At 39.2% G+C, this 26,389-nt stretch overlaps 1 protein-coding gene across 2 annotated transcripts in view; it reads right to left on the bottom strand.

The window, feature by feature from the left end:
• Myoz2 (myozenin 2) overlaps positions 1-26,389 on the bottom strand; it is a 49,409-nt gene that overhangs the window by 15,521 nt on the left and 7,499 nt on the right. The window contains exons 2-4 of one of the 2 annotated variants that reach the window (XM_048333689.1): positions 16,392-16,496; positions 13,606-13,693; positions 6,278-6,447 (exon numbers count right to left, since the gene is read on the bottom strand). In XM_048333689.1, the coding sequence (XP_048189646.1) occupies positions 6,278-6,447; positions 13,606-13,693; positions 16,392-16,430 (297 nt within the window). In that variant the 5' untranslated portion in view covers positions 16,431-16,496. Of the gene's footprint in view, positions 1-6,277; positions 6,448-13,605; positions 13,694-14,250; positions 14,373-16,391; positions 16,497-26,389 lie in introns of those variants that run through there. The other variant, XM_048333690.1, reaches the window with a different exon arrangement.

Here is a 26,389-nt window from a genome sequence, read left to right on the forward strand (position 1 = left end):
CTTTGTATATGTACACATATTTCCTTGAGTGTATTTACATTTGGAATTTAGCTTCTATCTTGAGTGTTTAACTTCATTGACAAAATTAGTTTTGTTTTGACTTTTTTTTCACTTCTGAGCCTACATGCCTTCTTTAAAAGGTAGAAAGTTCTTGCCAATTTTAACTGTAAATAAAAAGTGGGATAAACATAGGAAGTTTAGATATGTAATGGATAAATATTTATCTTTTCTACATTGGTAGAATATATCCTTCAAATAAATTTTACCAGACCTACAAGCCATTCCACCTACATTAATTTTTTTTCTTATTTATTGTCAAAGTGATGTACAGAGAGGTTACAGTTTCATACGTAGGCCTTGGGTACATTTCTTGTACTGTTTGTTACCTCCTCCCTCATTCCCTCCTCCCCCGTCACCTTTCCCTCTCCCCCCATGAATTGTTCAGTTGGTTTACACCAAATGGTTTTGCAAGTATTACTTTTAATGTTGTTTGTCTTTTTATCCTTTGTCTCTCGATTTTGGTATTCCCTTTCACTTCCCTAGTTCTAATACCAGTATATACAGTAGTATCCAGGGTACTCAGATGAGATACAGTGATAGTTCAGGTACAACCACAGGAAGAGGATACAAGAGGATCATCAACAATAGAAGCTACAGTTTCACATGGCATGTTGAAAGTAATTACAACAGTGATATAACAGTCGTTTCCATAACATGGAGTTCATTTCACTTAGCATCATCTTTTGCGTTCATAAGGGCATAGCTATTAGGCTCTTGTGATCCTCTGCTGTGACTAGCCTAAACCTGTGCTAATTATTCCCTATGAAGGAGACCATAGAGTCCATGTTTCTTTGGGTCTGGCTCACTTCACTTAGTATAATTTTTTCCAAGTCCCTCCATTTCCTTACGAATGGGGCAATGTCATTCTTTCTGATAGAGGCATAAAATACGATTGTGTATATGTGCCTCATTTTCCTTATCCATTCATCTACTGAGGGGCATCTGGGTTGGTTCCATATTTTAGCTAGGACAAATTGCACTGTGATGAACATTGTTCTGCTGGTGGCTTTAGTGTATTCTTGTTTGTGGTCTTTTGGGTAGATGCCCCAAAGTGGGGCTGCTGGGTCATAGGGGAGCTCTATGTTTAGCCTTCTGAGGAATCTCCATACTGCTTGCCAGAGTGGCTGAACCAGTTTACATTCCCACCAACAATGAAGTAGGGTTCCCTTTTGGCCACATCCCCTCCAACAATTGTTACTGTTAGTTTTCTTGATATAGGACATTCTTACTGGGGTGAGATGGAATCTCAATGTTGTTTTGATTTGCATTTCTTTTATGGCCAGTGATGTAGAGCACTTTTTCTTATGTCTCTTGGCCATTCTCATTTCCTCATCAGAGAAGTCTCTTTGTAAGTCTTTAGCCCACTTGTTGAGGGGGCCGTTGGTTCTTTGCAGTTTTGTTTTGGAGGAATTTAATTTTATTAGTTCTCCATATATTTTAGATATGAGGCCTTTGTCCATTGTATGGCCAGTAGAGATCTTTTCCCAGTCTCTGGGCTTTCTGTTTATCTTGCGAGCTATGTCCTTTGCCCTGCAGAAGCTCTGCAGTTTGATGCAGTCCCATTTGTCCATCCTTTCTTTGATTTGTAGCCTTTCTGGGTCTTTGTTAAGGAAGTTCCGTCCTGTGCCAAGGAGCCCAAGTGTTTCTCCTACTTCTTCTTTTAGTGTTTTCAGGGTGTCTGTTTTTATTTCGAGGTCTTTGATCTATTTGGAAATGATTTTGGTGCAGGGTGATATATAAGGATCTAGTTTTAGTTTGTTGCAGGTGTTGAACCAGTTTTGCCAACACCATTTGTTAAAGAGGCTTTCTTCCATCCTATTTTTTAGCTCCTTTATCAAAGATTAAGTAGGCATAGTTCTGTGGGTTCATTTCTGGGTCTTCAATTGTATTCCATTGGTCTTCAGGCCTGTTCGGGTGCCAATACCAAGCTGTTTTTATTACTACAGCTTTATAATACAGCTTGAAGTTTGTTATTGTAATTCCTCTGGCCCTGTTCTTTCTGCTTAGGATTGGTCTTTTATTGTTCCATATGAACTTCTGGATTGCTTCCTCTATTTCATTAAAAAATGGTTTTGGGATATTAATGGGTATTGCATTGAATTCCTACATTAATTTTTTCGTGTGTGTGTGTGTGTGTTTTGTTTTGTTTTGTTTTTTTGCCAGTCCGGACTCAGGGCCTGAGCACCGTCCCTGGCTTCTTTTTGCTCAAGGCTAGCACTCTGCCACTTGAGCCACAGCACCACTTCTGGCCACTTTCTATATATGTCGTGCTGGGGAATTGAACCCAGGGCTTCATGTATGGGAGGCAAGCACTCTTGCCACTAGGCCATATTCCCAGCCCCCTACATTAATTTTTAAGAATGTTACTAGCAGTCATCTGAAACCTTTTCCTGGAGATTAATGATGAGCAGGAAAATCAACTCTTTTGGTTATCTGGAGACACCCACTAGCTCTATTATCATTGTTAGGTATCAAACAAAGTCTGATAATGGCTAGTGACTTATTTTGGTTATGATACAAGCCTTAAATTATAGTGTTTCATCTATCCATGAACAACTTTAGAAAATTTGGAAAGGGCAAATGGAAATGTGTTTTCTTTTATCTTTGTTGACTCTAAAAAAATTAAAATAGAACAACATCTTACAAGTTATAGTCATGTAACTTAAAATATATATGATATTTTATATGATTTCTGTTGGAATATCAATAGAGATGGAAGTAATTGTTTTGTTTGTGGTATACTTTGTATACCACACTTTGTATGCATGCAAATTATGTTTTGGACAAACTATATATATATATATATTCAGACTCTGAAGGTATATAGTTTGATCTTATTTCAGATTCTGTGTGTGTGTGTGTGTGTGTGTGTGTGTGTGTGTGCATGTGTGTGTGTTTTGCGTGCGTGCATGTACCCGTACTGGTGTTTGAACTCAGGGCCTGGGTGCTTTCCTTTAGCTTTTCCCCTCAAACCTGGGGCTCTACCACTTGAGCCACACCTCCACTTCTGGATTTTTGGTGATAATAAGAGTCTCATACTTTCCTCTGGCTTCAAACATGACCCTCAGATCTCAGCCTCCTGAATAGCTAGGATTATAGTCATGAGCCACCAGTACCCAGCCAGAATTATTTTTTTATGAAACCTTTTCCTTTTATCCAATATTATACATTTTCTAGAGCTTTCAAGAAGTTCAATGTCTTTTTGAGGAGATCAACAGAAGAGAATTTTAGTTAATATGAATTTCTCTCTTTTTTATGATTCCTTATTTTCTTCACCTCTTTTTTTTCTGCCTTTTATTTAAGAAATAAGTGATCTCATCCACTAGGGCTTCAAAACTCGTGGAGCAAGCAATGCTTTTTGTTTTTTTAAAGAATAAATATTTCCTCTCATTGTTTGGGCCACAGAAAGTATAATATGTGGCTTGCATTTGCCGGTGTCCTTGAGTGGTAAAGAAAGCTCAAAGCTGTATCATTTCTGTTTTTAGAAGGACACTTGACAGTTGAACAAATAGCATTGATTACTGAAGATTTAGCTTTTCATTTGTTTGAGCTCCTAACCATTATAATAAAATCAGAAATATATAAAAATAAGTTAAATCATTATTTTGACAATAGTTATAACTCAAGAGAATTGGTAAAAAGCATTATCCAAACATTATCAGTAAATTAGGCTTATATAACATAACTCATATAAAGATAATTCAAGAACTAGTCTGTAAGTTAACATCTGCATTTTATCTTCCAGTGTTAGTTGGTCTTTTCCTTACTAGACAAAGGCTGTATTTACTCATCTTTGAACTTACAACATAGTTCCCAGAACATAATAGACAATTCTTATTTGACAAACAGATATAAACTTGATGCAATGTTACCTTTAAAAATTCTGTCATTTTAATAGTGACCCAGGTTGTAACCTGAACTTGGACAAAGTAATTGTGTCATTATATTATGAGGCTTATACTCTTCAATGATTTCTGTGCAGATAATTCTTAGAATGAAGACAACACAGGTTATTTAAATCAGAAGGCATTTTTTGAGAACATCTGAGATCATATTTTGCAAATAAGAAATCCAGAAAGGCAAAAGAAAAAAAGTTTAAATTAGCTTCACATCACATGGTGGGTTGGGAGAGCCGTAATTATCTGATTCCCAGGACAACATTTCCTTTATTTACACCAAGCAAGGTGTTGGTCCCAAAGTCATAGAATTCTAACACCTGGATCCAATCTCCTTTATTATGTTATTTCTTCAATCCTACTTTCCTCATCCTGAAGAAGGGAGAGTGGATTTCATCAGACTTTAGACTACATTAGATAATTCAACACAGTGTGGTTTCATTGCAGACTTTATTATTACTTATTGTTGTTTCTTTTTCAGCATTTGTTTATTGTAAGATGTCTTTGTGGATTATTTGATTTATTTAGTGCCCTGTTTCCTAGGAATAGTGAAGAATTCTCATGTTTTTGATTTTTTGTTTACACTTTTGAATAACTGTAACTTTTGACTACTGACAAAGAAAATCATTGTCAATAATTTCAGAAACCAGGAGAGAATATGTATAGTCTACACGCATTTTAAATCTTGTATGTTATTCGGAATTGTAGAGTAGTGTTCTCAGAGTTGTGTCACTATCCATTCTCAGTGGTGTAAGTGGCACTATTCATTCACTTAGATGTCTAGACTCGTAGATGATTTTGCAAGACTTTCCTGACATGACCTTGCCCAATATTATTTCATGAACTATCTTCTTTGTTGTCATTATTGAAAGAAAGCGATTACATAACAAACTGTCAGTGGAATAGGCATTATTTTCAGCTCATATTGTATTTGTCACAGATATTTTCTGATAGAAGGATACTGTGCGTAATTTAAGGGTCATTATCTTTATTTACCACTTCAAGTGAAAAATCATCCTTCACATATGTAAGTATTGTGAATATGAGTTAACATCTCACTAGATTCAAAACTGCAACTAGACAATCTATAGATGTTGAAGAATTCTCATTCATATGAACAAATTTTTGTTTTCAGTGTTAGAGCTAGAAGCCAAGCCCTCACATGTGCTATACAAATAAATGCTCTTCTTCTGAGCTACATTCCCATTTCCAAACATTTTTCATTTAAAATATACTTTCAACACTTAATACTAAGCAGGTCAAGATAAATGGAAAATTTTAAATTAATGCAACGCAATTATTTTTGCTGTCGTGGGTATTATTTTTTATAGTTTCTTGTGGTAAGTCTGGTAAAAAAAAAAGATAGTAAGCTCAAACTGTAAAGAAATGAAATGTTCAAAATACTTCATTATTGCCAGACATTAGTGGTTTATGGCTGTAATCCTAGTTACTCAGGTGGCTGAGATCTGAGGATTGGGGGCCAAAGCCAGCCCTGGGCAGGAAAGTCTGTGAGACTCTTATCTCCAACTAACTACCAAACAACAACAACCTGGACTCAGGGCCTGAGCACTGTCCCTGGCTTCTTTTTGCTCAAGGCTAGCACTCTGCCACTTGAGTCACAGCGCCACTTCTGGCCATTTTCTGTATATGTGGTGCTGGGGAATCGAACCCAGGGCTTCAAGTATACGAGGCAAGTGCTCTTGCCACTAGGCCATATCTCCAGCCTGAAAGTGGAGTTCTTAATCATTGAACTAGGTTAGAAGCATGGCTCGAGTGGCAGAGCCTAGAAAGCTCAGAACCAATAATTAGGCATCCTTACTTTGTCCTCCATGGGTCCCAAACTTCCCTACACAAGATGGAAAAACATTCTTTGACAGGAGACAGGCTGAGTCTGCAGTACCCTGGCATTTTCATGACTGCAATTTTATTTAGCTAATAAAATCTTATCCTTACTTTGTAGAGTGCAATGTGCTTTGGAAGTGTTTCCAATCTCAAACATTGAACTGGTAGTGATAAGACCATGGAAACATTTAGTACCAGTTCTCTCCACTCCCTCTCCCTTCTTTGAGCAAAACAGTCAAATTTCTCAGTGCCAAATCTACAAGCTTACAATGTCTCTATTGAATTGAAAGCAAGCTCATATCATATGGAATAGCTCTTTTGTTTATCCACCCAAACTACTCATTATCATTAAAAGAATGTCTACCAAAATCATTTGGAAGAAAGTATGTAGAATAATTAGCTTGGAAATCTAGTCAAACATATAAAATGTAGACCTGTGCCCCATGCATTTAGATGCCATATGGTCAAGTTATACCTACGTTTATTTGTGCTCTAGACTCATACTGGAAATTCTCAAATGTATATTTGTCAGATCTTCTTTGACGCATCTTAAACAGTCTGGCACCACGATTACTGAGATGGGACAGTTCTTCCAACATGATGTCTCTGGGGATGCTGACTTTTTTCCCCAGATCCATGCCCTCTGCATCTGCAAAACAACATTCCGATACATAAAAACCACCAAGTGAACATTTTAAAATGCTTTGCTTTTCATCTTCCTTCCTTCCTTCCTTCCTTCCTTCCTTCCTTCCTTCCTTCCTTCCTTCCTTCCTTCCTTCCTTCCTTCCTTCCTTCCTTCTTTCCTCCCTCCCTCCCTCCCTCCTTCCTTCCTTTCTTCATTTTTGCTGTCAATTGTGAGGCTTGAACAGGGCTTAGGTGCTGTCCCTGAGCTCTTTTGCTCAAGACTAGTGCTCTACGACTTTGAGTGACAGTGCCACTTCCAATTTTTGAGTGGTTAATTGGAGATAAGAGTCTCATGGGGACTTTTTCTGCCTGGGCTGGCTTCAAACTGTCATCCTCAAATCTCAGCCTCCTGAGTAGCTAGGATTATAAGCATGAGCCACCGTTGGCAGGATAAAATGATTTTCTAAGGTCCATAGTTTGTTACCTAGTAAATGCTATTGGGAGCTCTTAAATCAGATGGTGTTGGGTTAACCTGCTTCCATCACTTTCTAACTGCACAATCATTGATATATTTGCATGATCATGTATATACACATACATAGAAATAGATCAATCCAATAAGTAACATATATGCATATATATGTATATATACACATATGCATATGTGTGTATATATGAATATATATGTTACTTATTTGATCTAAACCTCAATTTCTTTATCTCTCAATTAAAGCTAATAGTAACAGTATTAATGTTCATGTGAAGAGTTAATATAAGAATTAAGTAAGCTGGGCTCTGGGGTCTCATGCCTATAATTGTAACTATTCAAGAAGCTGACATCTGAGGACTATAGTTCAAAGCCAGACCAAGCAAGAAAGTCCATGAAACTCTTATCTCCAATTAACCTCAATTGAAAAAGCTCAGGGACAGCTTCTAGGCCCTGAATTCAAGCCCCAGGGATGGTCCAGCATTCTCTCTCTCTCTCTCCCTCTTTCTCGCTCTTGCTCTCACTCTCTCTCTCTCTCTCACACACATGCACACAAACACATGCATGTATACAAAAGAAATAGATAAAATGTTTCATATAAATTAGTATGATATCAGGAAGGTAAGATGAATTATCTGCCAATCGCATAGAGTTCCTATGTTATTATGCTGTGGTTATGTTATCATGTAGTGGTTCACAGGAGTTGACTAATACATTTTCAGGAATTATGAAACCCAGTAATATTAAGATTGTCACAAGCTGGGCATGGGTGGCTCATGCCTGTAATCCTAGCTACTCAGGAGGCTGAGATCTGAGGATCACAGTGCAAAGCACACCCGGGTGGCAGGAAAATCCATGAGACTTTTATCTCCAATTAACCACCAAAAAACTGGAAGTAGTACTGTGGCTCAAAATGGTAGAACACTAGCCTTGAGTGGGACAGCACCCAAGCCTTGAGTTCAAGCCCATGACCAATAACAACAAAATTTACATAATTTTAATAATTAAATAAATCACATAAAAACCAAAGCAATAATTGCTCAAAGTATCCACCTGTAATTGTCTTGCTACTTCTTTTCTATTAGGCTCTGGAAGTTCTATCTATTTTAGGTGTTTTGTGAAAATACTGTAGAGCTCATCTAATGTTGTATTATTGCACCTCCTCCCAACTCTACATTTACTGCCTGTATGATGGTTGCTTGAAATTATTTTGCTATCATTGGAATATTTAAGTACAGAAATAAGCAAACTCTACAAGTCAAGGCATTTTTCTCTTTAGAGAACCAGTTATTAAATATCTACTATTATACTAGACACATCCATCAATGTCAGTACTATGTAAGTCAACATCCTTTGCATAAACAAATAACAAGCAACATAAATTATACAAGTTTCATTCTCTTCCCTTTAAAAAGTTAAATTTGATCGTGTCCCTAAAACAGGAATTCCAAAGACCATTTGTGACTTGGAAATCTAATATATGATTTACTATCATTACTTAAACTTCAGTAAAGAATGCTATCCACGGAGAAGATAGATTCCAAGTTCAGCTGTTCCCTGCCCTTTGCTGCAAACCCCACGTGCAGGGTCTTTAAACATAGTATGTTTAATCTTGATACTTGATAGATGATGTGTCTTATTCAGGGTACATATCCTGGCCCTCGTGGCTTAGAAGGCTGTCTTTGTGACATTAGATCATCTATTGAAAATAATATTGCTAAGCATACTTTCCTACTGCTGTCATTCAGAGTGATTCCAACTCACTCACAAATAATTGAAGTAAGAATAAAGATTGTTTAAAACTGTTTCCTATGTCTGAGTACCATCTACAGCTCTGATAGAATGGATGAAGCCATCAAAGAGGAGTTAGCTAAAGTTTATTGGCTGATTTATTTAGAAACTTACAGAAGCAAAGAGATTCTGTGTGCCCTTGCATAGGACTCTACAAACAGTTGAGTCATTTGGTCAGAATGTGCATAATTCATATATTACATATAATATACTTATATATCATATAATGTATAATATGCAATTATATAATCTATATGTTTACATTTATATGAATTATTTATAATTTATATGTAATATATGTTATTACATATATTTTAATGGTTTTACATATATAATAACCAGCATTGTTCAGACTGTGATATCTAATAATGCACAAAAGATGCCAATCAACAAACATTTATTGATATTTTTTCTAGATAAAAGATTTGAAACCCATCTGGGATTCTCTGCTTCTACTTCAAATACCTTTGGGTTTTCTTCTACTTCAAATATCTTTGTCTCAATTTGAATTCTAATATAAAGTCTTCTAAAATGTGCCATTAATAAAAGTAATATACTATTAATCTATTAACATCTAAGACAGGAGATTGCCAATGTAATGAATTATGCAGGTTAAAGTATAGAAGTAGAACATCTAGTGCTACTTATAGAAAGTATATAAAGAACCTCATTAAAAAAACAAACTAGGATGATGCTGAGCACTCATAGCTCATTCTTATACTGCTAGCTACTCAAAAGACTAAGATTTAAAGATTGAGATTTGAAGCAAAGTAAAGTCCATGAGACTCTTATCTCTAATGAACCAGTGAAAAGCTGGAAGTGGAGCTGCGTTTCAAGTACTAGAACACCAACGTTGAGCAAAAAGGCTGAGACAACGCCCAGACCCTGAGTTCAAGCCCCAGTACCAGTATAAACTAACAACAACAAAATACATACATACATACATACATACATACATACATACATACATACATACATACCATCTAGGGTGATAGCATAGTATGGCTAGAATTAAAATCTGCAATTTCAATTTTGATGTAAAATGATTCAGTTTATTTTCTGGTTTTAGTTTTCTGAAGGGTCATGTTAGTATAAGATGTTCAGAAAATCTGTGAATTATATGATATAAGTCAAAATAAGTAAAAGAAAGTGAAAATTGTATAAAATAATCCTATGCTTTTTAATAATAAAAATGTAAGCTTTCTGGGCTCTGTTTTTCCCCCACTTGAGATTATGACAGTGCTGGTATAAAAAGTTAAGTCAACTAACACTCACAAACCTATCCACTGAATTCTTGTTTTTTTTAATTTCCTTCCAAGTTTTTATATTTGATGTGAGTTATATCAGGCCTGCCTGAAATCCCTCATTTTGATGCTGACTCACGGGAAAAGTCAGAGAAGTCTTCACAGAATCTTCCATCTTAAATTCTATACCTTACGTCCTTGTGATTTATGTCAATATTACCAATTCTTTTGTTACTGGTGAAGAAACTCAAACACACTGACATTTGCCTTCTGTTCTGGGCTCAGTAAATCAGGACGGTGGAATCTTAGAATCTGTTGTACAAGCAAGTTCAGCCTTCTACACTTTTTGATTGACAAGTCCAGCTTCTACACGTTTTAGTTAACAAGTACCGCCTTCTATACTTCTTGGTAAGGACTCTGAGGCCTAGTCTGGAACCAGGCTCCTGGTACCATTTCAACAACATCACTCAGCTTAGAACCTGGGCTTCCTGTTTTTTGACTACAAAGCTAAACTGTCTTCCTGATATAATAAAAAATAATCTGTCCAGCTCGCCTCTGTGTGCCTGGGGAAGCCTTTTCCCAGTCACAGGAGAAAAACAAAAGTGAACCAACAAACATAGCAAGAGAAAAATGGCTCTACCAGAACCAAGGTTAAAAACAAAACCAAAAACCTATAGTGTGAAAAATCCTATGTATGAAATCAGCCTTCTGAGCTAATTGTCTCTTTCCTTATCCTCCTCTATCAACAATATCTGTGTGTAAAGACAGGGAACATAATATTCCCTGGCCAGCTTACAGTTATTTTAACTCCATTTCCCTTACCAGCGTTTCTAACCAGATGCACATTGATCTAGAGTACCTCTCCTTATGCATTTCTGATTGCTCCATTTCTTTCTCTGTCAATTCATTACTGGCTCTCCTTTTCTCCTTCCCCATTCCTCTACCTTTAGCCTCAAGTTTCAAGTGTGTTACTGAGAACAGAATGTGATTAAATCTGGGAAAACACATAGAGATTTGGGGTAAATTGAGCAGGACTAATGGGTGAGGGACTCTAATGGGCCATCTTTTCTTGTCCCCCACATATGTGCCCAGGTGATGGCAAAATGCTTTTTTGGGCTGTCTTGAAAACAACAGTTGTTAGATACTAGCAACTGTGGCTAAGATGCTTTTATACAAAGCCGAGATTTGTGTCACCATAGTAATTCGAGGGAACTTCACTGCTAGCTCTGCCATCGCAATAAGCTGATGAGATACAATATGCTTATAAGAAGGTCAGTCTGCAAGTAGACAGACTTGGTGATATATACTTTTTTATGTGTGGTTTTGGTGGTCCTGGGGCTGAACTCAGGGCCTAGCCAATGTCCCTGTGCTTTTGTGCTCAAGGCTACCACTCTGCCATTTGAGCCACAACTCCACTTCTGGCCTTTTTGAGGCTTAATTAGAGGTAAGAGTCTCATGGACTTTCTGGCCATGGCTAGCTTTCAACTGCGACCCTAAGATCTCAGCCTCCTCAGTAGCTAGAATTACAGGTGTGATCCACCAGCACCTGGTTGAAGATTTTTTTTTAATGTTTTTAATTCTTTTCAGAACTTGTTGGGCGTGTGATATATTTGCTTCTGATATATCACCAAATTGTAATGGGTCCATAATGAGCATGCTTTGGGGTGTAGTTTACAAAAGTTTGGAACTTTCCACCTCTTTACAACTTATTCTACCCAGTGAGTCTATATGAACAGAATTTTTCAGTGATTTTTATGGTTGTGTCTCCGTCTGGTGGAATAAGAGATCTGATATAATGCTCTCCCTTTTTAATTCTCATGTTTTCTTACAAATTCATCTCAAAAGATACTATCTGTAGTCTCTTTCCTATATAATAAAGATACTAAATTTCCACCTCATATTTAGAAGACACTGTTATACTTCATTCTCTTTTAGGCTAAATGTTTTTGAAGTGATGTTTATAAAATGTTTAAAAGATTTTTTCAGCCTTGTAGGTCTAAGCAGAACAAACACTATAACAAATGCATGACTTAGACTGAGATAATGTTAAATTAATTGATTGACTTTTCAAAATTCTGCTTCAATTAAAAAAAATAACTTTGCCAGGCACCAGTAATCCTAATTACTTGGGAGGCTGAGACCAGAGGATCACAGTTTGAAGCCAGCCTTGGTAGTAAGTCTGTGAGTCTCTTATTTCCCACTAACCACCAAAACAGCTGGAAGTGGAACTGTGACTCAAGTGATAGAATGCTAGCCTTGAGCACAAAAGCCCAGGGACAGCGCCCGGTCCCTGAGTTCAAGTCCTAGTACCAGCATGCGTGCACACGCACACACCCACACCCACACACCACACACCTATCCTAAATCTAGTTTTAAGGTAAATAATTTTAATCTCAAGTTCAAATGACTATTTGACTTTCTTTTTCCTTCTTGGCAAGGAAAACTATACAGACAGTCCAAGTAAATTGCCTGGAAGCAGAGCCACAAGGATATATAAAATTTAAAAGAAAATGGGAATTTGGAACTTAGGATCAGTAAAGATTGAATTCTGGCATCTAACTCAGAATTATTCTCATTTTATCCAAACTAATCTGATATTGTAGTAAAATCTGAGAAACAAGGTGAACCCTGCACTGTGATATTGTATTTAAAAAAAAAAAACAGTAAGCAAAACTTAACAACAGGTTCCTTTAGATTGTGAAGAGCTCATAGAAGTCTCTCCTTGGTTCTGCTCAGCTTGTTTGGTGAAGGGTACCACATTGCAAACACTCAACCATTTTCAGATGTTCCAAGCTGCTTGCAGCCCAACAGGAGATCCCCTTCCTTGACAAAAAGGGGACATGAGACATCTCAAAAATTCTACACAAGTGTCTAGAATGGCCCAACTTTGCCTGGAAAGGATCTTATGCTTAAACTGTTACCCTTTGTTTATGAACAAAATTGAATTTCCCTTCCAACATTCAAAATGTGACTGTTGAAAGCATTGCTCTCCAGAGTTATTTGGTACTTTAAAAAATTCACAATATCATAATAACCTTGTCTCTAAAACACATTAAATTTTTGGAGTGGTTTTGAATTTTTGGAATGTTTTGAAACTCTAAAAACTATTTTCCTCAGAAATTACAAACAAAAGTAGATTTTGCCCACAACACAAATGAGTGAATCAGTCACTAAATGTAAATTCTGGATTCAGGGTTAAACAAATAAGCAATGACTATAAATGTCAATTTAGCCAACAGATTTAGTAAAAAACAAAACAAAACAAAAAAACACCGTAACAGGGTGATAGAACATATTTAGAATTTTTTATGGACCATATGTGAAGTGGACAAGAAAGACGAGATTGTGTAAGACTCATCCCATAACCAAAGCAATTCAGAGTTATGAGAGTGATATTTACTGATAATGTGGAAGGCCAGCCAGGCAGAATGTACATCAGCTGTCAGATTGCTTCATTCCTTTTACAGCAGTTGTTCGTCTGAAAATAGCTTTCAAATAAGAGAGGATGACTACAAAAGGATTAGTGACCATGGGCCTTTCTGCACCACCCTAGAGCTCCAGCCTGGTAGGACAGAAAGAAGGAAACTACAGAATATTGATGTCAGGGAGGGGTCTGTATTCGGCAGGGCTACGTTAATGCTATGGAGGGGTTTCTTGATACCATTTCTGTAGCTTTCCTTCATGACGGCTGATGCTGGCTGCTTCCTCTGCTTCACCAGGGTGCTATGTGATAGCATGGCGTTTGTGCCCTGTAGAAAAATAAAGAGGGTGTTAAGGAGGCAATGGGAAAACTTCACTTGGTATCTGATGATGACCCTTTTGAAGGAGAACATCTTTATGCTTTCTGAAGGATAACTATTATTTTCCATGAAAAGCTTTCACAGGCCTTGCTTGTCTGGAGAGAGGGCTTGCTATTCATTGACCAGGCCATGCCTCAATAAACAGAATGACACTGAGGGCTGCAGACCCAGTGTGGATTGCACATTAATACAGCGATCGTCAGACAGCAAGAAACAATGAAAAAGCCGACTGCCTTTCTTTGCCCTTTCTCATTTCCACAGCTTATTTTTAATCTGCCCATGTTTCCTTCCTGGCCCCTATTTACCAACAGCACAGCACAGCAATTCCAGCAAACTGTAAGAGGGAAAGAAGACATCAAATTCAATCAGAACTCCTTGGTAGTGACATTTTAATACTGGCACCAACAGCTGTCTCTTCAAGCAAAGAATGTTCATTTATGAGTCACAACTCTGAACCTCTGTGGGCAACTGACTAATAAAACATTTTAAGAAAACAACATACTCACCTTGCTGTTAACAGACTGCTTTTCAGCAGGGAGGAACCCCAGTGGTAGAAGAAGATCTAGAGATGGAATATGATGGCACTAGGGCCCGATGGGTTTTATCCTTGAACTTGGGACGGCATGGTCCCTAGCTCTGGCTCAAACTGGGGACTGAGCCTTTCTGAGGAGACTGGCATCCAGCTGATGTCAACTGACTATATATAGCACCACATACTTCAGCTACTCATATCTTCCTGGCAAAAGGGAGGAACGGGGAAAGATTTGCTCCCCATTGTGTCTGTGAGAAGGCTGAATGAAATCCATACTCATTGGACATGCAGAAAGTTTTTACTGAACATCTTCTATTTGAGGAAATACTAATCAAAAGGGAGTTTCAAAAGTCTTTAAAAATTCTTATGTTCCATCTCAATGGAGGTGACAGGAAGCATATACATGAATAAGAACACAATCGTGGATTTTTTTCATAATCCAAATGAATCATATGCACAATATAGAGACTCAGAAAGAAAAAGAAGAGTTTTAGGGGGATTGATGGAGCCAGTCCTCAAAGCAAGGGTAGAACTTTTGCCAGGCTTACAGGAAATGGACAGTGGAGGGGGATAAAAAGTGGGCAGTGTTTTGAAATGAACCATTGAGAGCTTTGAAACTGTAGGAACACTTGGAATCCTGACTGGGTCATACTTTTTGAAGAGATCCCCACGGAGAACAGTTCTTGCAAATCTGACTGGTCTCTTCAAGGCTTTCTGATGCAGGAATGGTGCTGGTCTTTGAACACACAAGCTTGTTCCCTCCTCGGGAACTTTGCTGACTGTCTTCCACTTTCTAGAATAATCTCTAGCCATGTAGCTCACTCTCTCCTGTACTTTGGACTCTGCTCCAATACTAAATCCTCGGGCAATCTTTCCCAGTCTTCCTGCCTACATCACGCTGCACCACTCCCTAGTTCCCTCACTCACTTTTCCTAACATTTTGTACTGGTCAAGATGAAAGACCTATAAAAATGACAGAATCCTCTTCAAATGGAAACATAAAAAAGATGCAAGTTCTTTTCCCTTGTAGGTAAGCTTAATCTAGAGGAAAAGAAGCATGAGTAGGTATGATTGAACTAATTATCAGGGACTCATTTACCTTCTAACTTGTCTCTATTGACCCTAAAACGCAGACTCCTGGACCTATCTAATTCCCAGTATGTAGTAAAAAGAAGTAATAAGAAAGGCACTACCCCCTACCCCCTTTGGAGCTTGCCTTGATGTTGTTCAGGCATCTTCTATTTATATCTTCTTGAGCAAAGCTTAGTTATGTAGCCCCACATAATAATTCAAGAGAGGTTGGGAATTGAGGCTTATGTCCGGGATAGCTATGTAGACAATTAAAATTCAGAAGTTAACTTGCTGAAAAAGGAAATGATAGATGTTGAGAGACAACATTTATTTTTTTGCTACAAGAATATTTCAGCATTGTTTTTAATCTATCCACCATTTACCTACCGCATTGATTTATCTGATACATCCATCTTCTTTCTAAAATGAGAACTTCACATAAGCTTGAGCTTTGATTTTTTTTTTTTAATCTTCAGTACTTACAGTTTTATCTGATATGATAGCACTCAATGTCTACTGGGTGAATGGGCAAGTACAGAGATCGGGGATTAATTATAGAATGCATTTGCAGTTTGGCATGGCTTCAGAAGCAGTATGTTTACTACTGGGGTTTGGACTCAAGAGTCTTGTGTTTTCTGAGCAGTTGCTTTCCTACTGGGCCACAACTCCATCCCCTTGGTTTTAGAGTTCTCTTCTTGGTTATGTCAAATGCTTGTGAGGAAATGGGATTAAAATCAATGAGCAGTCACTTGATTATAAGATAATGGTGGCCATTAATGGGAGGAGTTGCACTGAATGAGATTGAAATGGATTATATGACTCAGTACTACATCATAGTCTTGAACCTTTAAGGTTGTCCATGGTAGGTCTAAGTTAAAATTTTGCAGTTAGCTTTGGAATTATTCATTAGGAACCAGTAAGAAACCATTTAAGCAAAGCTGATGAATTTAAATTCCCCCTCAAGATCCTTCAGTTGCCCTTTCCCGTGGCTGTAGCATTAGCTGTAGCACACAATTAGGTCTTTCAAATTCCTAGTTTCCTCACCTGTAAAATGGAGTCATGGCTTCCTCTAGATGGAGTCATAGTGATTTTAAGTACAGCAATGTTAGAAATTCCTTACAGTTCCATCGGCAACTCCTTTACTATTTGCTAAAATAGAAGAAAAAGTCCACTTAAGGTGTCTGTTGCTGCTGTACCACTCCCTAAAAATCCACACCACGAGGCCCATGGAAAGCAGCCATATTCATGCCAGGTAAACAGGAACAATCCAGCCAACAGGTAAACAAGGTCTGCCCTGATCTTCCCCTCACTGAGTACTTGTTTTTCAGTTCCGTGTTCTTTCTGTCCCATTTGCAGTCTCCATTAGGTGGCTGGGGGCTGGTGGGGGGAGGGTTTAGGGGAGCAGTGGGAGGGGCAGGATGCGGAAGCGCACTGTGTGCCAGGCCAGTGGAAAACACATTCTTGAAGCCTGGTTCCAAATTGATGCATGCAAAACCTAAACAGGGCAGCTTCCACACTGGTGCTGAGTAATGGTTAGCATACTAACAGGAAGGAAAGACCTGTTTGAAAGGATAACAAATGGGCTATAAACACCTGACCTCCAGCCAGGCTGTCCAGGGAAAGGCTGGCTTTAGTTAGCTTTAAAAAAAAAAAAAGCGTGGGGCTGGGGATATGGCCTAGTGGCAAGAGTGCTGGCCTTGTATACATGAGGCCCTGGGCTCGATTCCCCAGTACCACATATACAGAAAACGGCCAGAAGTGGCGCTGTGGCTCAAGTGGCAGAGTGCTAGCCTTGAGCAAAAAGAAGCCAGGGACAGTGCTCAGGCCCTGAGTTCAAGGCCCAGAACTGGCCAAAAAAAAAAAAAAAAGCCATTTTTTCCCTCATAGTAATGTCATTAGTATATATGAATTCTACATAGGGATTTCTGTTGGATATTCCCAAGCATAAATATGCCATGTGCTTTGATTAAATTTAACCCCTTTAAAGTCCCGCTGTTCTTACGTGCCAGTATGCATCTATTATGTCTTTGATGGTTTCTTTTTTCTTATACTGAGAAAAGTCTGGCCCAGGAAAGGCAGCCACCTCCTCATCTAGATGCAGCCAGGGCAGAAAACTAATAACCAGTGCTATGGAGACCATTCCCAAGGGCAATGTAGGGAGGAAGGTAGGAGGGACAGTGAGTTAGCAGCCAGTTTCCTTGTCCTATAGGACCATAAATGAGAACCACCACTGAGAGAATGCTTGCTAGGCCTGGTTAGTTCTGCTTTTAGACAAGTAAAACTCTACTTCTGTGAAATTAAGAAACCCCAAAGCTTCAAAATTGTGATATGCAGGCATAGGATTATAAATTGGTTCTGTCTGACCCAATATCTTTTTTTTTCCTTTCTTTTGAATAAAGAAGAGAAGTTGAGCATTGTTAGAATAATTATTATAATATATTCTTTATTGATTTCCTTTGAAACCTAATGGGTAGCACTGTTTCTTTGGGCTGAGGTACTTTCCTTTTTATTTTATTTTATTTTATTTTCTTCAGTACTGATGCTAGGACTTTAAGACAAGGGCCTGGGTGCTATTTATGAGCTTTTGTGCTCAAGTCTAGTACTCTACCACTTCAGCCACAGGTCCACTGCTGGCTTTTTCCTATAATTGGAGATAAGGGTCTCATAGACTTTCCTGCCCATGCTGGCTTTGAGCCTTGATCCTCAGATCTCAGCCTCCTAAGTAGCAAGGATTATAAGTATGAACCACCAGTGCCTGGCTCCAAGGTACTTTTTATTTATAGTGTTTCCAACTCATGTTTGTTTCTGGTTTGCCAACTTCTACAGGGCTTCCTGGCATCTGTTCTCGGGGTGCTTTCCTTTTCTTCAGCTGTGTAAATACTGGAGTTATTAAAATATTGAACATAAACAAATGGGAGCCCAAGGTTTTTGCAGGCCAGGCCTCGCCTTTCACCTTTCTCCCCTGGCCTGGCCTGCCCACTCCGATCACAAACAGGCGCGCCTTCATTGCTTGTTGAGAAGCAGCGAGTTCAGCTGCAAAGAATGCACTGACAGGAAAGGCCCATGTGTTACTTGATGTCCTTTGTAAGTTCATTTGTTTCACTTAAACATTTCCTTAAGTGTGTAATTAAGTCAAAGTATGCTGGGGGCAAGAAGGAAGAGTAAGCAGAGGCTGCTAACCAGCCTGTCATGGACAAGCTGCAGTAATAGGTCTCAAAAGAAACAGTCTTGTATACGGGAATATTAAGAAAAAAGTTGCCAAAGCAAACCCACAAAACATTTTTCCCCTTTGCTTGCATAAGCCTGACATTTATCCAGAACTTAGCCACATTTCCTTTCACAATTTTAGCCAGCTTGTATTTTTCCTACACAGATTCAAATACTGAAGCTATTTTCCCTGGGTTGTGTGTGCGTGTGTGTGTGTGTGTGTGTGTGCGTGCATGTGTGTGTGTGCACATGTGCATGCTGAAGCTTGAACTCAGAGCCTTGCATTCCTGCTTGACTTTCTTGCTCATGGCACTCTACCACTTGAGCCCACAGCTCTACTTCCAGCTTTTTGGTGGTTAATTGAAGAGAAGAGTCTTATGGACTCTCTTGCCTGGCCTAATTTAGGACTATGATCCACAGATCTCAGCCTCCTGATCAGCTAGGATTACAGGCATGAGCAACTGGCACCCAGTTAAATTTGGAGTCTGAACCATGTTGTTCTCTATGATCTAACACATGTTGCCAAGCTATGTTGGGGTGGGTTCATTATATAAAATGCATATGGACTTAGGATATTTTCATCGTTCAAAGGTTATATCAGGAGGTATTTTGGTTTTTTTATTGTTTTTTTTCTTTCAAATTTTTATTATCAAACATGTACAGAGAGGTTACAGTTTCATACATTAGGCATTGGATACATTTCTTGTACTGTTTGTTACCTTGTCCCTCATACCCCCCTCCCTCCTCCCCCTTTCCCTTTCCCCCCCTGAGGTGTTCAGTTCACATATACCAAACAGTTTTGCAAGTATTGCTTTTGTAGTTGTTTGTCTTTTTTTTACCCTGTGTCTCTCAATTTTGGTATTCCTTTTCAATTTCCTACTTCTAATACCAGTATACACGGTTTCCAATATACTCAGATAAGATTACAGAGATAGTGTAGGTACAACCACAGGAAGGTGATACAAGAACATCATCAATAATAGAAGCTACAGATACAGATGGGATGTTGAAAGTAGTTACAACTGTAATATAACAATCATTTCCATAACATGGAGTTCATTTCACTTAGCATCATCTTATGTGTTCATAAGGGTATAGCTATTGGGCTCTTGTGATCCTCTGCTATGACTTGCCTAAACCTGTACTAATTATTCCCAATAAGGGAGACCATAGAGTCCATGTTTCTTTGGGTCTGGCTCACTTCACTTAGTATAATTTTTCCAAGTCCTTCCATTTCCTTACAAATGGGGCAATATCATTCTTTCTGATAGAGGCATAGAATTCCATTGTGTATATGTACCACATTTCCCTGATCCATTCGTCTACTGAGGGGCATCTGGGTTGGTTCCAGATTCTAGCTATGACAAATTGTGCTGCGATGAACATTGTTGTGCTGGTGGCATTACTGTGATTTTGTTTGTGGTCTTTTGGATAGATACCCAAAAGTGGGGCTGCTGGGTCATAAGGGAGTTCTATATTTAGCCTTCTGAGGAATCTCCATACTGCTTGCCAGAGTGGCTGAACCAGTTTACATTCCCACCAACAATGAAGTAGGGTTCCCTTTTGGCCACATCCCCTCCAACAATTGTTACTGTTAGTTTTCTTGATATAGGACATTCTTACTGGGGTGAGATGGAATCTCAATGTTGTTTTGATTTGCATTTCTTTTATGGCCAGTGATGTAGAGCACTTTTTCATATGTCTCTTGGCCATTCTCATTTCCTCATCAGAGAAGTCTCTTTGTAAGTCTTTAACCCACTTGATGAGGGGGCTGTTGGTTCTTTGCGGTTTTGTTTTGGAAGAAGGTAATTTTTTTAGTTCTGCATATATTTTAGAGCTGAGGCCTTTGTCTGTTGAATGGCCGGTGAAGATCTTCTCCCAGTCTGTGGGCTTTCTGTTTATCTTGCGAGCTATGTCCTTTGCCCTGCAGAAGCTCTGCAGTTTGATGCAGTCCCATTTGTACAACCTTTCTTTGATTTGTAGCCTTTCTGGGTCATTGTTAAGGAAGTTCCGTCCTGCGCCAAGGAGCCCAAGTATTTCTCCTACTCCTTCCTTTAGTGTTTGCAGGGTGTCTGTTTTGATTTTGAGGTCTTTAATCCATTTGGAATTGTTTTTGGTGCAGGGTGATATATAAGGATCTAGTTTTAGTTTGTTGCATGTGTTGAGCCAGTTTTGCCAGCACCATTTGTTAAAGAGGCTTTCTTCCAAACTATTGTTTTAGCTTCAGGAGGTATGTTGAAAGACATCTGGATCTGTAGTTTGTGCACTGAAGAGGAGAGAGGCTTCAGTTTCTAGAAAGGAAAACCTCACATATGTGTGTGATTGTGTATGTGTGTTTTGGAAGTGAACACATGAGCATATATGGTGATAAAAAGAAAAGGAAACATTGATGCATGAAACAAAAATTCTGGTAATTTGAGATTTAGGGTAGTACAACTCTACAGTTTGGTTTGTGGGAGAAATTGTGCTTCCAAGTTTTAGCCCTTGGACCCACCCTTTTGAGTCTCTGGCATATAAGATAGACTGTCATGGGGAGCTTGTTGTCAGCACTTCTTGAATAACAGTACCCTGCATGGCACATGGCAGAAATGTAGAATATAGATTGTTTTTACCACTTTTTTGTGTACCTGTACTGGGGCTGGAACTGAGGTCCTTGCACTCTTTTTTTTTTTTGCCAATCCTGGGCCTTGGACTCAGGGCCTGAGCACCATCCCTGGCTTCTTCCTGCTCAAGGCTAGCACTCTGCCACCTGAGCCACAGCGCCCCTTCTGGCCGTTTTCCATATATGTGGTGCTGGGGAATCCAATGGAGAGCTTCATGTGTAGGAGGCAAGCACTCTTGCCACTAGGCCATATTCCAACCCTCCTTGCACTCTTGCTTAGCACCTTTCCTTAAGGCTCCACTCCTAGCATTTTGCTAGTTAATTGAAGATAGAAGTCTCACAAACTTTTCTGCCAGGGATGGCTTTGAACTTCAGTTATCAGATCTTGGCCTCCTGAGTAGCTAGGATTATAAGCATGAGCTACCAGCACCCAGCTCATTCTTACCACTGTTATCTCAAGCATCCATCTTAGTCTGTTATATGTAATGGTGAGACAAGACATGGTGATTGGTCTTTAGAGACCTTGGTTTGGATCAAAGCTCTTGAAGCTGAAATACTGTACATGCTCTGCTCAAACACAACTTAGGTCTTAAAAAAAAGCCCAGCATCTTCAATATTCTACTTATCTTATTTATTATCATCAGTTGTACTAAAAGGTTTCAATTCAGCATCTCAATTTCTGATTGCAATGTGTCTTGGTCAGTGTCACCCCTCCCATCATTCTCCCTCGTCTCTCCCAAACCCTACCCATCCCCTCAAGTTACCAGGTTCCATTTTCATATGTTCAATATACGCCTTTGCTTAAAACATTGTTCTCCCTTGATTCTAGAATGCAATAGTCTACTGTTTTTCTTCTGCAGCTTCCTCTCTCGATTTACTCAACAAATAGACTCAGAGCAGCTCTCATATATTCCAGGCACTGGGTAGTAAGTTTAAAAAAATAAATAAAACTCCCAACCTCATGGAGCTTACATTCTAGTGGGAGAGAAAGGCACTGTGTGAGAAAAATGTACTACATGTTAAATAATATAAATACAAAGAAACACAGCAAAGCAGAAAAAGGCTGGAATTCAGTTCAATGCAAGGAGGAATAATCATTGTGATTTTTCATGGGAGAACTGAGAAAGGCCCATTGAGAAGCTGACACTTGGATAAGGACCTGAAGACAATGGGAAGAATGTCCCAAGTGAAAAGAGCCAGCTCAAAGGCCCTGGAGTGGGAGCGTGCCCACTATATATTTGAGGAAAAGGAAGAGGCTACTGTGAGAAAAGCAAACTGTGGAAGAGACAAGTTCAGAGATGATTAGGGAGGCCATGCCAGCCTCACTAGCCCCAAGAACTCTGCTGTCAAATAGACAACCAAGAACCATCTCAGCCAGGCACAGAGAGGCACATGCCTATGATTGTAGCTACTCAGGGAGCTGAGATCTGAGGATCACAGTTCAAAGTCAGCCAGGGCAGGAAAGCCAGTGATTCTTATCTCCAGTGAACTTCCAAAAGTAAGAAAAAAAGTGGATGGATGGCTCAAGTCGTAGGGCACTAGCCTTGAACAGAATAGCTCACTGCAGCCCTGAGTTCAAGTCCTAGATCTGGCCACCAGGTATGCACGCACACGCGCGTACACACACACACACAGTGATCTTGGAGATCTTTTAACAGCCTTCTGTCCATGGATCAACTGATTCTAAAGATTAATTATTAATGCACTTGTCTTCTCTGGGCACTTGTTCTTTGAATGGCTACATTATTATATCCAAGAGAGAAAGAAGGGGAGTGGATTTTTACATACAGTTGCTTTGAACCGAAATCTTCAAAAGTTGCTGTACATGTTGGTGAATAAAGAAAGAAGAAAAAATCTCAAGAATTTGCTTCATAGTAACTTCTGAGCCCCAGAAACTAGCGAGTCCTGTGCCAGGAGAATGGTTCTGATGATATGAAAGCCCTCAGGGCTCCTTGGATCCAAACTCTATTTGTTCCTAACTACTTTCATTGTGTTTGTTCACCTCCTCACTTCATTTCATGAGTACAATATTGTAGAGACAATTTAGAAGTCAGCTTAAGTGACCTTATGTCCTTTCCCTTTTTCTTTTTTCTGTTTATGTTTAATAGAGAGTGCCTTTGTCTTGCTTTATGTTTTCAATCTTGACGTTTCCTTGATATGTTGAACAGCTTAAAGAAACAAAGCCTGATTTCATGTCTCTCTCAGTCTTAGGGCTCTTGAAAGCCATTAGAAGCTGTAATGGATTCCACTACCACCTGAAGGTGTATGTTCTACTCCTGGTGGTTTCTTGCACGGTTCTGAGTTGTGTTTTAAGGACAGTGATCAGCCCTCAGTGCAATGCAGTCTGGCTCTGATGTGGCATTGCTTAGCTTGGAATACAGGGCCAAAAACAAAACAGACAAAAACAGATTCCTGTCTCCACCCAATCCTGCTGTCTCTGAGACTCTGTGAGTTGAGTGCAGTGAGAGGAGGCCATGGTTTTACAAAAGCATAGTTTCAGTTTGGGACAACATCTCTGGAAATATAAAAGAGAGAAAAACAAATTGGCTGGAGAATAGAGGAAAGGTGTGAGGAGATTCCACACAAATGATTTTGAGTCTTTTAAAAAAATTATTAATTTATTTACTCATTTTTAGTGCCAGTCCTGGGGCTTGAACTCAGGGCCTGAGTACTGTCCCTAAGCCATTTTGCTCAAGGCCAGCACTCTGCCACTTGAACCTCATCTCCATTTCAGGTTTTGGGGTGGTTTATTGAAAATAAGAGTCTTATGGACTTTCCTGCCCAGGCTGGCTTTGAACCATAATCCTTAAATCTCAACCTCCTGAGTAGCTAGACCTACAGGTGTGAACCACTGGTACCCAGATAGTCTTTTATTTTTAAAAATAATTCTTGAAGGATGAAGCATACAGTTTCCTGAGGAGGAAGACGTGGCAGCATATTTTGGTCAGAAGAAGTGGCCTGAGGACAGGGATGAAGCAGCCTCTCGTCATACCTGCCCCAGTCGTGACTGGTGTAGCAGGGTTATACTGATGCCTGTCACAGGGTAAAGGTTGTCACAGGACAGGGCTCTGATCTGTGGATGAAGATGTGAGATGTCTCAAATAGCAAGGAATTGTCTCTTGATTTTCCTAGGCAAAAATTCACCAAGATTCTATAGTGATGTTTTGCCCTATAACTGTGACAACAATGTGGGGAATGAATTCAAGAAGCCAGATACCAATGGTTCACGCCTGTAATCCCAGCTTCTTAGGAAGCTGATAGCTGGAGGATGGAGGTCAGCCTGAGAGGAATAAATCCATTGGATTCTATTTCCAATTAACCAGCAAAAGGCTAGGTTGGAGACACAGCTCAAGTGGTAGAGGGCCAGCTGTAAGCAAGAAAGCTATATGAGTTCAAGGGCCCTAAATGTAAACCCTGGTACTTGCAAAAAAAGAAGGAGGAGGAGGAAATGAAAAAAGAAAGAAAGAAAACAAGGGAAGCTAAATTGAGAGGATGTGGCCTGTATAGGGAGCTTGGAGGCAGGCAGGAAAATTGGTAAACAGACACTCATAATAGTTTAGACAAGAACTGAACATCTGTTCATGATTTGATTAAATGGGTACCGGGTGTGTGTGTGTGCGTGTGTGTATGTGTTTCTGTGCACAAGACACAGCACATGTGCGTGGTTCCTGTGAACATGGTCAAAGAGGCAGAAAGAATTTGTGATGTCTATCAAATTGCTACTTTCTCCTCAAGGGAGGGGTTGTGGTGTAGTTAACCAAAAATAGCAAACATAAATAAGAGACCATGGGAAATTATGGTGAGTTTGAAGTACACATAGGCTATCCAACTGGAAAAAATATATAGGTATAGATAGGGATAGAGATATTGATAGCTATAAAAATATATATCATAGGCTGGGGATATAGCCTAGTGGCAAGAGTGCCTGCCTCGGATACACGAGGCCCTAGGTTCGATTCCCCAGCACCACATATACAGAAAACGGCCAGAAGTGGCGCTGTGGCTCAAGTGGCAGAGTGCTAGCCTTGAGCGGGAAGAAGCCAGGGACAGTGCTCAGGCCCTGAGTCCAAGGCCCAGGACTGGCCAAAAAAAAAAAAATATATATATATATATATCATATATGATTTTCCACTTGGAGATATATATATTTTCACTTGGAGATAATATATATATATATATATATATATACACACACACATAGATGCCTTAGATATAGTTGGAAGGGATAGTGGAAAGATATTAAACATTCTATAAATTATCAAATGTGTGTTTGTTGCATAAACTCTCAATTCTGAGTACTTGCTTTCCAGTGCCAGCTGTAGCACTTGCAGATGAGTGATCCTTAGCACATACCAGGTATATCTCCATGAGCAAACTGTTTATCCTAGCGGAGGCTCAAATTTCTCATCTGGTTAATAGAGTTAATAATAAAATCGTAGACTGCTTTGAGGGTTTAGGGATTGTTTTATTACTTTCTAAAAAGTAATCCCTGGGAGCATAATTGGTGTTACTTACTGATGTTATTTATCTTTGGTGCCAGTCCTGGGGCTTGAACTCAGGGCCTGGGTGCTCTCTCTGAGCATTGTGTTGAAGGCTAGCACTTCAGTCAGAGCCCCACTTCTGGATTTTTTTTTCCCCCAACATGAAACACAACTTAACAAACTTAGAATACAAAGAATGTAAGCATGCTTTCCAATCACAATGGAATGAATAACATAGATAACTGGGAAATACAAGACACTTCTGGATTTTTTGGTGGTTAATTGGAAATAAGAGTCTCATCGACTTTCCTGCTCAAGCCAGCTTCCATCCTTGATCCTCACATCTCAGGCTCCTGAGTAGCTAGGATTACAAATGTGATTCACCAGTGCCTGGCACATGCTATACTTTTAAGCCTTATTAGTTTATCCTTATAAACCAAGTGTGATGGTGAATGTCTAAAATACCAGCACTTAAAGAGCCTAAGGCTGAAGGAGCATGAGTTCAAGGCTATCCTAGGCTACATAGCCAGACACTGTAACCAACCCAACCCAACAAAATTAAAATTGAAACAACCGCCACAAAAGTTTCATCATTATGAAACTGAACAACACACTCCAGGTTAATCCTAAATCAGAAACCTGAAAGGCTGTTCTCTTCCAAGCCTTGAATTTTCCCTAATTGTGACAGTGGTTCCCAGTAGAGGTAACTTCCCTCCACCCAACAAACATTTGGCTTTGGTTTTCACAATCCA

The sequence above is a fragment of the Perognathus longimembris genome, chromosome 24, assembly GCF_023159225.1.
Source record: "Perognathus longimembris pacificus isolate PPM17 chromosome 24, ASM2315922v1, whole genome shotgun sequence".
NCBI lineage: Eukaryota > Metazoa > Chordata > Mammalia > Rodentia > Heteromyidae > Perognathus > Perognathus longimembris.